Below are 14679 nucleotides of genomic sequence, written 5' to 3' on the forward strand. Positions count from 1 at the left end.
ATTTCAATGCATCTGACAAAGTGGGTCTTTGACCACAAAAGTTTATGCTCCAAAAAATCTGTTAGTCTAGAAGGTGCCACAGGATTTCTCATTTTTGTAGATACAGGCTAACAAGGCTACCCCTCCGATACAAATATAAAGTGCAATCAGCTTGATTTTAAGATGGTCAAAATAGCCACAAATCCAAAGGACCCACAAAATGGCACATTCTAAAAGAATAATTTTCAGGGAGAACTTCTGGATTCCCCATCAGTGGCAACAGCCTTTTTATCAAGTCCTCTTAGTTGCCACTAGCAACTCAGGTCCAAGGGCAGCAAAATGCTCAAGCGGTTGAGCAGGACTCAAGAGCCTGTTTATGTACTTTTGTGAATAGATATAGGATTAGGCTCACGTCCGTGCTTAAGTGCTTTGCAGAATCAGAGCCTTAGTGCTTTGCAGGTCATCAAGTATATCTAAAATGCATTCAAGACTGACCTTGTCAAGGCCACCCCATTATTCACTAAGCAATCATGACTTCTGCCTTAATTTTAACAGCCATGGACAACATTTGCAGACATGCACATCTGATGATTAGGTGCCTCAGTTTGAGAATGGGGGTCCACAGATTTCGTTCCTGCTTCCCAAGATAATCTGTTTAGTGGTATTATTGCCTTCATCTGAATGCCTTATTGCCCTGCTGCAACTTTGACTCTTCTTAAGTGATTATAACCTCCATCTAGTCTCATCCAGTTTTTCACTGCCTGGATTATTGACATATGGGAGCCAACAACTAAGCTGAAAGTCCATACGGACATCATTTAAACATGCCCTTTAATTTTTGCATGAGCTGTTTTCCACTGTACTCTAAAGCCGCTGGCTTTTGTATCACATGCAGCAGCCCAGCAAACAAGTGACTTGGTTAAAGTCACTTCTGCAGGTATTCCTTCCACTCCACAATGGCAGAGAGTTGGCAATGAAAAAAGTTGGAAGTCTAGTAATGAAGATGATACAGTGCAGTGATTCTCAAACTTTCTAGATGACTGTACCTCTTTCAAAAGGAGTCTGACTTGTCTTACACACCCCCAAGTAACATTGCATTTAAAAACTACTTGCTTACAAAATCAGACCTAAAAATACAGGAGCGTAATAGCACGCTGTTACTGAAAAATTGCTGACTTTCTCATTTTTACTATATAATTATAAAATAAATCAACTGGAAAATAAATACTGTATTTACATCACAGTGAGCAGTATATAAATGTAACTTATATTATTATATAAATATATAACTTACAACTTATATTGTTTACAGCAATATAAACAAGTCATTGTCTCTATCAGAGGGGTAGCTGTGTTAGTCTATATTTGCAAAAACAATGAGAATTCCTGTGGCACCTTGTAGACTAACAGATTTTTTGGAGCATAAGCTTTCATGGGCAAAGTTCTGACAAAGCAGAAATAGGTGCTCATACAATGAGGATTGTCAATTTTGAAATAAGGCATCTACTATTACAAAATTATTTCAAAATAGCAGTTGCATTGTGTAGACACACATAGTTATTTCGAAATAGCAGCTGTGTAGACATATCCTGAGGCTAAGGCTACACTGAGGTTTCTATTTCGGGATACATTTGTATCCCGAAATAGAAACCCCGACGCTAAACATCACACTAGCAATATCAGGGCTATTTCAAGCACGATACTTGATTCCCTACCCCTCGTCATGAGAGGAGAAGTGGGAAGTGCACAATAGGTACTTATTTTGAACTTCAGTGCCATTAGGCTGGCAAGGAGCTGGAAATAAGTTACCTCAAAATAACACAAATTGCATAAGTTATTTCGGGTTATGGCTACAGTGTAACCCTACTCTCAGTTTCTCCTGATTTCACTAATGCTTTTCCAGTAGCCTCGGCAAATCCCTAGCAGAACTGATGTACCCCCAGAAGATCTCCTTTTAAGAACCACTGCTGTAGTGCATGCAAACATGTGAGCATATGTATCTTCCACTCAAGAATAATAATCCTTGATGGAGACCTCCCATTCATGGAAAGCCCTTGAGCACTTGAAAGCCACTTGACCTAAAGCTACCCTAGACTGGAGAGTATCCCCAGTTACAGCCCTGGCTACAACTCTACTGCTGCAAGCCTAGTTTGGACAGGCCAAGCCATGATTTGTAGTGATGGAGTTTCTCTGGACTTCACTATACTGGAACATGCACCAGGGCAGCCAGGTTGTTGCATCTAATGGGGGAAAAGCCCCAGTTTAGACAAGGTCATACGAGCATGCCTAGGTTTTGTGGCAGGGGCCATATGATCTAAATCTGCTGATGAAAAACCTTGTTGCTTCAAGTTGCTTTAAATACAACAGAGAGTAAATCTTGGGGGAGGCGGAGTGGTAAAGAGCTATTTAAGCTGAAGGACAATGCTGGCAGCAGAACAAATGAGTATAAAATGAAGATGACTAAAATGAGCCTCACCCATACGCAGAATATGGAGTTGCGTAGGGAACCTGAAAATTTGGGCCACCACTGGGGCTTAACGCTCACCCACCTGCTCTTTCTATTCCTGTGTTATAGATCTGCTTCCTTCAGAAAGTATTTAGTTACAAGTGAAAAGGCTGGCCAGAGCGATCAGCCGAACATCAAACCTGTGAAAAAGCCATTCAAGTGCTAAGGTAGCCATTTAAGAGGCATTTGCCAGCCCCAGGTGTAGACTGTCGGTTTCTGAATGTACTGGGTTAGTCGACCGGACTGTGGTTTAAAATTCGCTTTAAAACTATTTCATTGTTTTGCTGCAGATCACAAAACCAAATCTCTACAAAATCATCCTTTCCTCCCTCCCTAGGATGTCATCGGGTATTGGGGCACCAATTTAATAGCACTACCTAGAGCCTCATAAATCCTAAGGTTGTCTCTGAAAATGAGGCTGCAAATCAGAGAAAGTTTTCAAGATAACTAAACAGTGAGGCTCTGGAACAGCCTCGCAGAGGGTCCAATAAGGAACCTAGCTGGTGTTAAGGTGGTGCTTGGAAAATTTAGGAAAGGATTCAGTGTGGCAGTTGTCTGTGATAGCAGGGGACCGGACTTGATGACCCTGATCAGTCAGACGCTTCCATGCTATACAGTGACAGTGGGTCCAACTCCTATTGGCTCTCCTGTGATCTGGGCTAGGCTCTGAGTTATCATGACATCCTTCCACCCTAATGGCTGCTCTTATGGTTCTGGGTTGTGTGTGAGAGAGAGATACAGACTTTTACAAAGTTTACCTAAAATGCATGCGTCTTCCCTTCGGGGATATTTGTCAGACTCTTACAATGGGAACATTCTGCCTCCTGACGATACCCTTTAGATAGTGCCTGTGTGGGTGGATGACTCAAACTTGCAATGATGACTCCATCCCCTGATTTTTTATTAAAACATGTGCGTGTGTATTCTTTGCCATTTGTAATGTTAAGGCAGCAGTCGATTTTAAAAGGAAATATGTGAAAATAGTGCTACAATTCTGAAATGAATCAACTACAGCTAGGAAACTCACAGATAAAGCAGTTGCTCTAGCCCTAATTTATACTCTCATGCGTAGCGATGGCTGAACACACAGCAGCTAACATTCACCTGAGCCCTGCCCCATACTTTATTGGTGACACGTCAGTTTCAACGTTGTGTTACAAATTGTCACATCACCTAATGTAGCTTTCAATACATTAATTTCCTTTTGAACGGTAAGAGTTTCTTAAAACCTTCATTGTCTTATGAGACTGCGAATAGCAAACACTATGAAGAACAGACAGAGAATCTAAAGAGTAACCAACTATTGTTTCAGCCTTTTTTTTTTTTATTGCCACAATAGAATTTACAGCAGAAAGGGGGGAAAAAGAACATATTTGAAACAGACAGATGGCTCACAAGCATCTTAGAAGTTCTCAAGGGAAGAGAATGACTAGCCAGAAAAGAGGTGGAAGAATTCCCTGGATATGCAGCGAGACTACTGTAAAATCTGCTTATTCACCCTATAACCCAGACTCTCTACACACCCTTACCCCATATTAAAATTGTGTGTAAACTAGTCTGACGTTCATGCCACACTGCACTGTAGGACCCCGTGGATCCCATAACAACAATGCAAGGCTGACCTAATTATATTAACCCACAACAAAAATAATATTTAAATCGCTTCAGTTCTGCTCAGACTCTTACAATATTGTGGTCGTCACTGGAGTAACTGATCACATGTACTTTTAAAAATCCTTCACAGAGGTGAAACATCTTAACCACATATATACCCAGAACATGGGCTCTTTGGGGAAGAGATGGTCTGTGTCTGTGAAGCACTTAGCACAGTGGCCATGTCTACGTGAGCCAAAAACTTCGAAATGGCCATGCAAATTTGCATGGCCATTTCGAAGTTTACTAATGAAGTGCTGAAATACATATTCAGCACCTCATTAGCATGCGGGCGGCCGCGGCACTTCGAAATTGATGGAGCTCGCCGTCATGCGGCTCATCCAGACCAGGCTCCTTTTTGAAAGGACCCCAGCAACTTCGAAGTCCCCTTAGTCCTACATGCAGATGGGAATAAGGGGACTTCGAAGTAGGTGGGGTCCTTTCGAAAAGGAGCCCCGTCTGGACGAGCCATGTGGCAGTGAGCCCCATCAATTTCAAAGTGCCACGGCCGCCCCCATGTTAATGAGGCGCTGAATATGTATTTCAGCGCTTCATTAGTAAACTTTGAAATGGTCAATTGCATGGCCATTTCGAAGTTTTTGGCTAGTGTAGACATAGCCAGTGAGTCCTGGTCTCTTGCTGGAACTCCTATTTGCTAAATAAGATAACACAAATAAATAATAAAATAATACTAACTGCTGGCAAAAAAAAAATGCCAATGGTCAAAAGGAATTCCATGTTTTGTTTTTTTTTGTAAATTTTTAGTGACTAAGCTATATTTTAGTACACAGTGCACAGGAAAGAATTTCCACCTACGATATCCTTCTGTGCTGCTACGGCTTAACAAGAACTGAATTAATTTAGCACTAATTTTGCATTTAAGAAAAAAAAAGATACCCAGGCTTGAGATCTCTTCTACTAGGCTAAATATTGGGGCATATCTTCCTGGCAAATTTACAGAGCCTTTGAAATAAAGTGTTTGCAAAGCAAAATGCTGTCAAAAAATTCTAAATACTTTCTAACAAGCAGTCCAACAGCCAAAGAATAAGCAGGTGATTAGCAAAAGAGCTCAGACTCCTGTATTTGGAAGAATGAGCAGGATATCCTTTGTGAACAGAGATGAATGAAATATGCTGCTCTGTGGTGGAACAGCACACTGACAATAAGGCACAAACCACATAGAACTGACATAGTATTAACTTGCACAGCGACCAGTGTTCCCTGTAAACTGAGTGCTTGTGCAGCCACTCAGGAGAGAGTCAAGTGCTGCCCAGCTGCTTAGCAGAGCGCTCACAGCTGAGTTTTTGGTTTCTCTGGGTGGTGAACATTTGTACAAGCTTCTGTGCACATAAAAATTACTCCAGACATGGATGGAAAAAATTTGCACAGGGATGGAAAAGATTAGAGGGATTTTTGACAGTGACTGCCACTGGCTGGGTATAAGATAGCTACTCAGCCCCTATTCATAACATTTCACGTTAATTACCAGGGTAAATAACTCCGTTGTTCATATTCTGATTGACTCTGTTTAGGCCAGGCATCTTCTTCCATTAAGGCTGAATTCTCTATTTAGACCACTAGCCAGTGATATCAGAATGGAGTTCATCCACTTATAACACCTACGATTTTTACCTGATCGGGGAGTGGCCACATTGCAAAATAGGGTGAGGGTGGTAAAGGTGGCCTAAAGTCCTACTCTGTCATTGTTTTGGTCTCCCTGTGCCATATTAGAGCAGCTGGAACACCAGCTGCAAACAGCCTGAGAAGAGTGAAAATACAACGGAGAATCAACACATCCCAGCTGCATTCTGCCTATTCTCCCTTCATCCAGCCCAGCCCTCTATTTCCCTGCAGTGCTAGCAGCAGGTAGGATGAAGGGAGCAATGATGATTCTTCTACAGGTTCAGTGGTGTCATCCCTGCCTCAGCTCTCCAGGACAGTTAGAACAGCTTCCCTGCCTGACTGCTCCAGTTCAATGGCACAAAGAGGTCACACTGCACTGGCAAAGCTTGCCTCCGTGTGTGAAACTGACGGGAATGCGTCAGTTTGTTAACATTATAGCGCAGAGACGGGGCTTTTTAGTTGCTGCTAAGTGCAAATCTTCCAAATGAATAAATTGCAATTCCTTCTTCGGTCACTAGAAGGCAAGTTGTCTGTAAGAAGTTACAACGAGAACACTCTGGTTCGTGCGTTAACAGCGAAGTCTCCCAGAGCTACATTTAAACAAGACTTAATCCACTTCCATCTTCTTTGCATTGTGCTAACCTGCTTGATCACCAACAGTAAGAGCATCTAAACTTCACACACTGTTATTCCTTATTGCAGCCCACAATGGGCAAGCTAGGTCAGTGGTATTATCAAGCAATCCAAACTCTCATCCTAACTTCCATTGCACCTGATAAGAAAAATATTGAGCATGGCTAAAAGACCTGCACACTTCCCTTAAGAATGCACCTTGAGTGACCTTTTTTGTTAACCTGTTTAAAGTGTTTTATATTAGCTCCTGCATATTTCATACCTTTACTGAGTATACCAAATTCTCACCAGGGAAAAAATCATTTAAAGAAATATATTTGGGGAATTGTATTTTTTTTTCTTTTCAGCAAAAATTAATGCACGGCTTGCAAAAATGGACTGACACAGGGTAGAGATGAAATAGACCTGTCACGTTTGTAAATTATGTCTGATTTAGCCTCAGATCACATATAATACAGGCAAAAGACTGGGCATGCTTACATGTTGTCCCACTAATATGTGTAAACCCTGTTCTAGAGGGAAGGTTTCTATCTAGGTCCATTTCCATGCTATCTGAGTCACTCAGCAATGTGCAGAGACCCTCCATTACAATTCTGGCTTGTACAAAATGTCCACTGGGAAGCAGACCAAGAACTTCACGTCTTCAGTCTGTTCTCCAAACAATGATCAAACAGAAATTATCAGGGCAAGAACAGAGGAATCAGACCCCAGATCCAGTGTCCTGTCTCTGACAGCAACCAGCACCTGAGGCAGCAACGTACAAAAACACTACAGTAGGTAGTTATGGGTTAATCCACCCACAAGGAAAGTTGCTTTTTTATCCCTCATTCATTAAAGATTGGCTTATGCCCTCAATCATCGACCTCTAGCAGTCAATTCTAAAGCGCTTTTCTAGCCCCCTGTGCCACATTCAGCTTCCAAATCTCTCTCAAGATAAAGACTGACAGACAGAAACCTCCCTGCTTAATGGCCATATTGCAGATGTGATGACACAGCCCTGGAGACAGATGCTGACCCTGCCACTTCCTGTGTAAGAACAAGGCATCTTCAACCAAAAAAGTTAGTCTAACATTCTCCTGCAAAATTTTGCCCATACAGAACATTCTTGTCCTTTTTAGAAGTTCTTAATTTACAGATGGAAGGACAGAGCCTGGAGCTGGAAGCAAACCTGGGATCTGAATATAACTTTGGACTGTGGTTTTCCCCTCATTTTAGATCTGGTGAGCTGTCTGATATCAAACAAGGTTTTTAGTTTCTGTTTCAAACTTAGATCAACATTCAAGTTATTTGAAGATTATGCAATTAACACAAATAAAGGCCAGCCGACAGCCTCTCTCTACTCTCTAAGCACCCCTCCCCGTGGGGCCAACAGAATTGCTGGGCCTCTGGGCAAGGGGGATGTGGCTCCATGTTCCCAGAAGGGGTGGGGCCTTGGGTTTAAGCAGCAGCACTGGGCAACCTTCCCCGGCCAGCCCTTCAGCACCACCTGGAGCACACAGCCCAGCTCTTTGGAAGTGATTTAAAGGGCATAGGAGTCTGTGCATCGTGGCTGCAGCAGCCAGGAGCCCTCAGCCATTTTGAACCACCAGGTCCTGGAGCATTTGTTTCCTATGCCCCCGCATCCCCTACCAACGTTCCCTCTAATATTTTTCCACCCTTGTGTTGAATAAATTATGTTATATGCAATAAGGCATGTGCACATGTGCACTGCCAACAGAAACAGTGCAGCTGCCGATCAGCTGGGTGGTACCTGAATCTCCCCTGGGTGGATACCCAAGCACTCAGCTGACAGGGAACACTGCCTCCCCATTCCACCTCCAATCAACATTGCGGTCCTTACCATCCAATTCCTCCACAGAGATATTGGCGAGCTGCTCACTGTCACTGCCAGCAGAGAGCGATCGATTCAGGTAGTTCCCCTTGTACAACAAGCCAGCCGTTACATGGTGGAATGGCATCTTCTCCCTGCACACAAAAACCAAGCAGAAGGACTCATTGTCTGTTCTTTGTTTTCTGAGAGCAATCAGCTGCCTTTGAAAGAGCAATAGAATGTTAAATGCTCCTAGAAGCCAAGTTCATGATGGATGGATTGCAAGTTCAATTTTTATGGTTACAACGAGTTAAACGAAAGTGTCTTCTTCATTAAGGGGGAGAGTTAGCATAGGCAGAATGCACATGTTTTAGTAAAATAATCCTTTGCATTTACATAGCAATGTTCAGCCCGGAGAAGATAATAGAGCTCAAAGCGCACTCTTACATCACAGGGGGTCAGAAATGAGATTTTTCAAAGCTGTGCAAGGGTCTGAATGCCCAGTTTCCATTAATTTAAATTGAACATCCAAATCTCTTAAGCAGTTGGGACATCCCAGCCAGGAAATGTGTCTCACCTGTACTTAAACACCTGTCAGGGATGACCTAGTTGGTGCTTGGTCCTGCTTTGAGTGCAGGGGACTGGAATTGATGACCTCTTAAGGTCCCTTCCAGGTCTAGTATTCTGCGAAATACTAGAGTACCAGCCCTAACAGAAATCTATCTCCATGCCAAAGTTTCCGATTCTCTAATTGCAGTTGTCCTTGCTGAAGGAAGGCATTTCCCCTTCAAGCAGGAACTGCAGATGAACATTTTTGTCCCACTGCATGAATGTTACAGAAGAGTATTACTAGGAAAGCATCGGAGGAGACTCGTTACAATTAATTACAGCATAAGCAGTGCCTACCCTAAGCTAGGGTAGGGATTGCTTCTCTCTATTGAAGGCTAGCCCTTCACCCAGTCAAAAATGGCAGTTACATGGCAATAATATACCATGATTTAGGATGGACAGATTTCCCATAATCAACTGAAACAATAAGGGAAATGTCCGTAAGCCAGATCCACAGCTGGCATAAATCAGACTCCTTCGCAGCCATGCCATGTAGCAGAAAAGACACATCTTCAGTGGCGGTGACAGCAGGGCCAAGGGAGCTATGATGATTTATACCAGCCGGGGGTCTGGCCCAACAATTTCACTTGGATTAGAATTTGGCTAGGATACAGAGACCAAAATACCGGGGGTCAGATCCAGAGCTGGTGTAATTCAGTGTAGCTACTCTAACTGTGCTGATTTATAGCAGAGGAGGAACTGGACCCTTGACTGTATGCTACAAATGTATTATACAGTCTCTCCAGTGCCTCTCAACGCACATCACCTCCAAAATCATGCTGAGAAATTGCCTCTGGAAGACAAGTGCCACCTACTGAATTGTGTCCTCAGCTTCCAGTCACATTTGGGTGATAATCACAATGATGATTTAGCTCCTGCATCACCCTATGTGCTTAGTATAGTCAATAAAACAGATGTGCACACACACAAACACATCTTAATCCTCTAACGAATTACCTTCTGCCTCATTCAGTTCATGAAAGCTTAAAAAGCCTGAAAGAGCAAACCGATCTGATACACGGGAAACAGAGAACGAGAAAGAAACAAAGTTTGTTTTCCCATCGTTAATATTTTGTACATACAGAGCTGTTCTCTTGTGATTATGCAAACAAATCCTAATCCTTCTTTTAAATATATTTATTTGGGAACTAGTTTCTTCCGCAGCACATTAAAAACATAAACAGGTTTTCTTTTCCATTAAGCATAGAAAATTTCCCAGCACTTACTCAATTAAAGTATTCCATTCAGACACATTAGTGTGTGTTGCCGAGGCACTAACTTTTTATACATGGGTGAAGGAATAGAGTGAATACCATTTCAGTGCCAGTTTAGTGCTGACCCGTCGGACAGTTCCAGCAAGCTGTGCGTTCATGCCGGCTCTCATGTGACACAATGAAATATTTAAGCATAAATTGATCCGCATTTTTCCTCCATCATCGTATTTCAACAGAAAAGCAACTACACTGACTTCTGAAATCACATTTCATTAGAGAGAGGCTTGAACCAATTAAACGTACAAAACAAAGCAGAAGAAAGGTAGCACTTTAAAGACTAACAAAATGATTTATTTGGTGATGAGCTTTTGTGGGACAGACCCACTTCATCAGATCAATTTCATTTAAAATACAGACTGACATTTATAAGTACAGAGGACAAAAAAAATTGCAATAATAACTGACAAATCAAATAGGATTGAAGGAAGGGGGTGAAAGTGCTAGACAGTCACATATTTGGGGTTAGTTTGAGAGCTGGATTTTGGCTAGCAATGTCTCACACAGGACCCAAGGTTTAAATTGGCTACATGCATGCACAAATCAGGTAGCCACAACAGCGGTGGGCAACCTGCAGGGGCTCCATCTGCGGCCCACAGACTCCTGGCTGCCCCTCTCCCCCACGTCGTTCCAGCTCTGGGAGGAAAGTGGGAGGCCCGGGGGCAGAGCTTGATTCAGGTGATTTACTTGCTCCGAAAGTGCTGGGAAGGAGTGGGAGGAGCAGGTGAGTGTAGGACTCTGGTGTGCGAGCGACCTGGGGTATGGGAGCACAGAGCATAGCTGGGAAGCCCCAGTGCACAAGAGCCAGGAGTGGGGGTGGAGGGAGACTATGGGCCACAGGTCGAACCCAAGTGGGCCGTGGGCTGCTGTGGCCCACTGCAGTGAAGGAGAGCCACTCTTGCAGCCCACTCACTGTTGCAGTTGCCTGTCCCTGAGCTAAGGCTGCACAGCAGGCCAGAACCGGCACCCAGGGTTACCCAGTTTGTGCCCAGCTGCAACAACGGCACCTGCCAAAGCTGTGGATTTCAGTTTGTGGCTGCATATCCAAACATTTCAAAAATCCCTTCCATTTATAATAACTTTTAAAATAGCAGCACTAACCATCCCCTGAACATCCAGATTGTTTGAAATTAACACCCAACCATCAACAAAGGGAAGCTTGAAGCATCCTGAGTGGAATCCTCCCTAGAGAGAGATGAAGTGGAACACCTGGATTGCAACACCTGGATTGTGGAGGGGAGCCACACAAAAAGAAAATATTTTGAACCAAGCAAAGGCTTTATGGGACAGTAGGCAGATATCACCCCATCTGGTAACCAGCAATGTACTCTACCAGAGACAGCAGGCTGCTCTTTATCATGTCTGCAGGCAAATTTTTGCATGATCAGCCTGAGCAAAACCACCTATTGCAGGCAGGGGCACAGAGGACCCCAGTGCAGTAGAAGAGGATGACTCTGCTATGTGAGGTAAGAATGATACTGCACACAGCACTAGGAAGTGCATGAGACACAGCTGGACTGTGTGTACAAAAGAGAGGTGTTTAAAAAGCCTACAGGGCTATGATTACACTAATTCAAGCAGCCACAACCCCCAGCAATGGGTATGTGTGGCTCACTTTATTAACTATGGGCGGTTTGCAGGGTTGGCTACCTTTGCAAATTGGGGAAAGGTGGGTACTCCTTTCTCCTGGCCTTAAGATAGCCTCCACCTGTAAAGATGATTTACTCCAGCTTTGTCTGAAGCACATGGATCTCACACCCTACACACCTCTTTGTCCGGACTGTACAGAAGTTGCAACAGTAAGAAAACACTTTGGGGGCACCATATGTTGAGGGACAAAATACCTGCATAGGCCTGCCCCTGTCAGACCTCAACTTACACAGTACTTCAATGGGAGGGTCTGCCTGAGCCAGACCTGTGATACAAGGCCCTCTCTCATTCATATTCACGCTGCTATTCAGGCTGCTGTACAGAATGATTGATGTCTTTTTGAGGAAGGCCCTTTGTGGCACAAACACCGACCTTTCCCTCTTCATCTGCAATAAAGAGAATGAGACTACCTTAATGAGTCTGAGCACTTAATTAAAGGCTCAATGTTGGTTTAAAGACACAGCCTTGGCAGTTCACTGCTCAGTCACGAACTCTTGAAAAGGAACAGAGAGGCAGCCATGCTAGTCTATACACTATCAAAACAAAAAGCAGTCAAGTAGCACTGTAACGACTAGCAAAATAGTTTATTAGGTGAGCTTTCGTGGGACAGACCCACTTCTTCAGACCATAGCCAGACCAGTTAGAGAGGATAATATGGCTATGGTCTGAAGAAGTGGGTCTGTCCCATGAAAGCTCACCTAATAAACTATTTTGCTAGTCTTTACAGTGCTACTCGACTGCTTTTTGTCTTGAAAAGGATTGTGCCTTAAAGGAAAAGCAACTACAAGTCGTTATGAAACCCTTTCACTGAGGGAAGCAACCAGGTGTCATAAGAGGCTGAAACTGCCTGGCACTCATCAGAGAGGCTAGTCTAGAGACATTTCTTCCCTCACGAGACCTCAGAGCACCACCATTACTAACTCTTGCTCACCTGACAGAAAATGCCATCCAGCATGCTCTCTAACAAGGCATGTGACCGGAGTTCCCATTGCTGAATAGCCAGTGGTGCAAACATGTTTCTCATTAACTCATTCAGTGTGAAATAGGACACCTCACTTTCTTCTGCCCTTTCACAGAGATGGCATGAGGACGAATCCGGAGCTCCATCCTGCAGGATGCAGCCTCTGTAGCTGAGGAGACAGGGCATTCTTGTGAAGGATCCCCCTTCCCACCTCATACAGCTACTGGGAGAAAGTGTTTCACACACACACATGCACACCTGACCTCTGACGCTGGAGCCCACTGTGATGCTTTTCGGGGCACCAAGGCCTGCAAATCATCTCCTAGCTACAGGCCTCCATTGTGAGGGAGTCTTATTCATGCTTATTAATGCAGGGGGGGATAAAGAGGGCAAGCAAAGGGAGCAGTTGCCATGGGGCCCAGTGATACCAAAAGCACCCAGCCTGTAACACTGTTGGAGTCCCAGGCCCTCTAAATTGATGCTGGCACATCTCGTCACGTGCTCCAGGCTCCACTCAAAAGAAAGACCAGAATAAAACACAGACGGGTCATTGTGCGCCACTGGGAGATGTCCTGAGTAGCTTCGCCCTCCCTCTTCTGAGCACATTAGCCAGGTATGTTTCCAAAAAATTCCTCATTGTTGCTGTGGTGAAGTCTGCCCCAGTTCCTGCAGGTTTAACAGACAGACCACCTGGGAAGAAGCAGTAACCAGAGAGCCATCTTTAGCCACACTCTCCCTCATGTGAGCAATGGTTCTGGAGTTAATCTGCATGTCTCCCACTGTAAACAATATATTCAGTGGGAGTCAGCATCCTGTTGCATGCATGCGCTTTTGGCAAGATGCCTCTAGCACTAAGAGTATTAATTCACCTTACACGTCAGTACTTGGATGTGCTACTGCTGACAGTGCATTTTTCCTTCCTGCAGACCTTCGATGGGGCACTGAGTTGGCTCTCCATACACTTCAGTACTAGATCCAGCACCACCAACTTGAACAGACCCAAAAAGTCTCAGTGCAGCAATGGAAAGAAGTCAGGAGTACCTGATGGACTCTTCTAACCATGTGCTAGATTCTGTGACCCTGCATAGGAACCAGAGGTCTTTTCTTTAACCATGTGACCCTCCAGTGCATAAATATATGCAAGAATTATAGCTCAGTCATGCTGGCTGGTGGATCTTATTACAGTTCCAGACAGGATATGAGAGAACCGGAAGTCTTACATGGAAAGCTGTAAGAATAAACTATCTTCGGGAGAAAACCTTAGGATGAAGAAGTTTATATTTTGATGCTATATAAGTTAAGAAAGCCAAGATGCCAGGAAGATGTGGAGGGGTAATACAGGCCCAGTGAGAGGGGCTTAAGGGGGCCAACTAGAGAAGGGCCCAGCATTTCAAACGGGCCCAGCGCTCCCCACCACTGCCTCTGCCACAATAGCAGTGGCTGCAGCCAGAGCCTCAAGTCCTTTGAAATGTTACAGGAGCATCATTCCACCATTCTGTGCAACTCCTGAGGGCTGGGAGTGGGCCCAGCGCCATGCTCTGGACCACACTAAGGGCTGTCTGCCCTTGGCTCTGCCCCTTCCCACCCAAGGCTCCACCCCACACAGCCTGCTCCCAGGCTTGCAGTGGCTGTCAGCTGTACTACATGCATATGTGTTGTGATCAGCACAGGGCGGAAATTTCCCCTGCTTATGGTCCTTCTTAACAGCTCCTGGATCACAAGTCAACCCAGTGGAAAAGACAATACTGAAATAACGAGACAAGCTTATTACACTGTGTTGTGTCTGCATCATATATATATTAAGAGAGGCTGCTACACACTCATCACTTTTGTAACAAGTAGCAAGGCAAATTCTGAGAAGGCTACCTATAGTGAGCTCGCACTCACAACAGCAAAGAGGTTACATCTCTTAGAACCATAGGCTGCACAAACTGGTCTCCCTGCTACACTGGTGCATGCAACACTATCTGTTCAAGTCTATCAT

General features: G+C 44.2%; 1 protein-coding gene across 1 annotated transcript in view; it reads right to left on the reverse strand.

The window, feature by feature from the left end:
- Window positions 1-14679, reverse strand: part of CALN1 (calneuron 1) — a 223618-nt gene that overhangs the window by 193533 nt on the left and 15406 nt on the right. The window contains exon 2 of the mRNA XM_075013721.1: window positions 8235-8359. Coding sequence (XP_074869822.1) covers window positions 8235-8352 — 118 coding nt within the window. The 5' untranslated portion in view covers window positions 8353-8359. The remainder of the gene's footprint in view (window positions 1-8234; window positions 8360-14679) is intronic.

Source organism: Carettochelys insculpta, chromosome 19 (genome assembly GCF_033958435.1).
Source record: "Carettochelys insculpta isolate YL-2023 chromosome 19, ASM3395843v1, whole genome shotgun sequence".
NCBI classification, from domain to species: Eukaryota; Metazoa; Chordata; order Testudines; family Carettochelyidae; genus Carettochelys; species Carettochelys insculpta.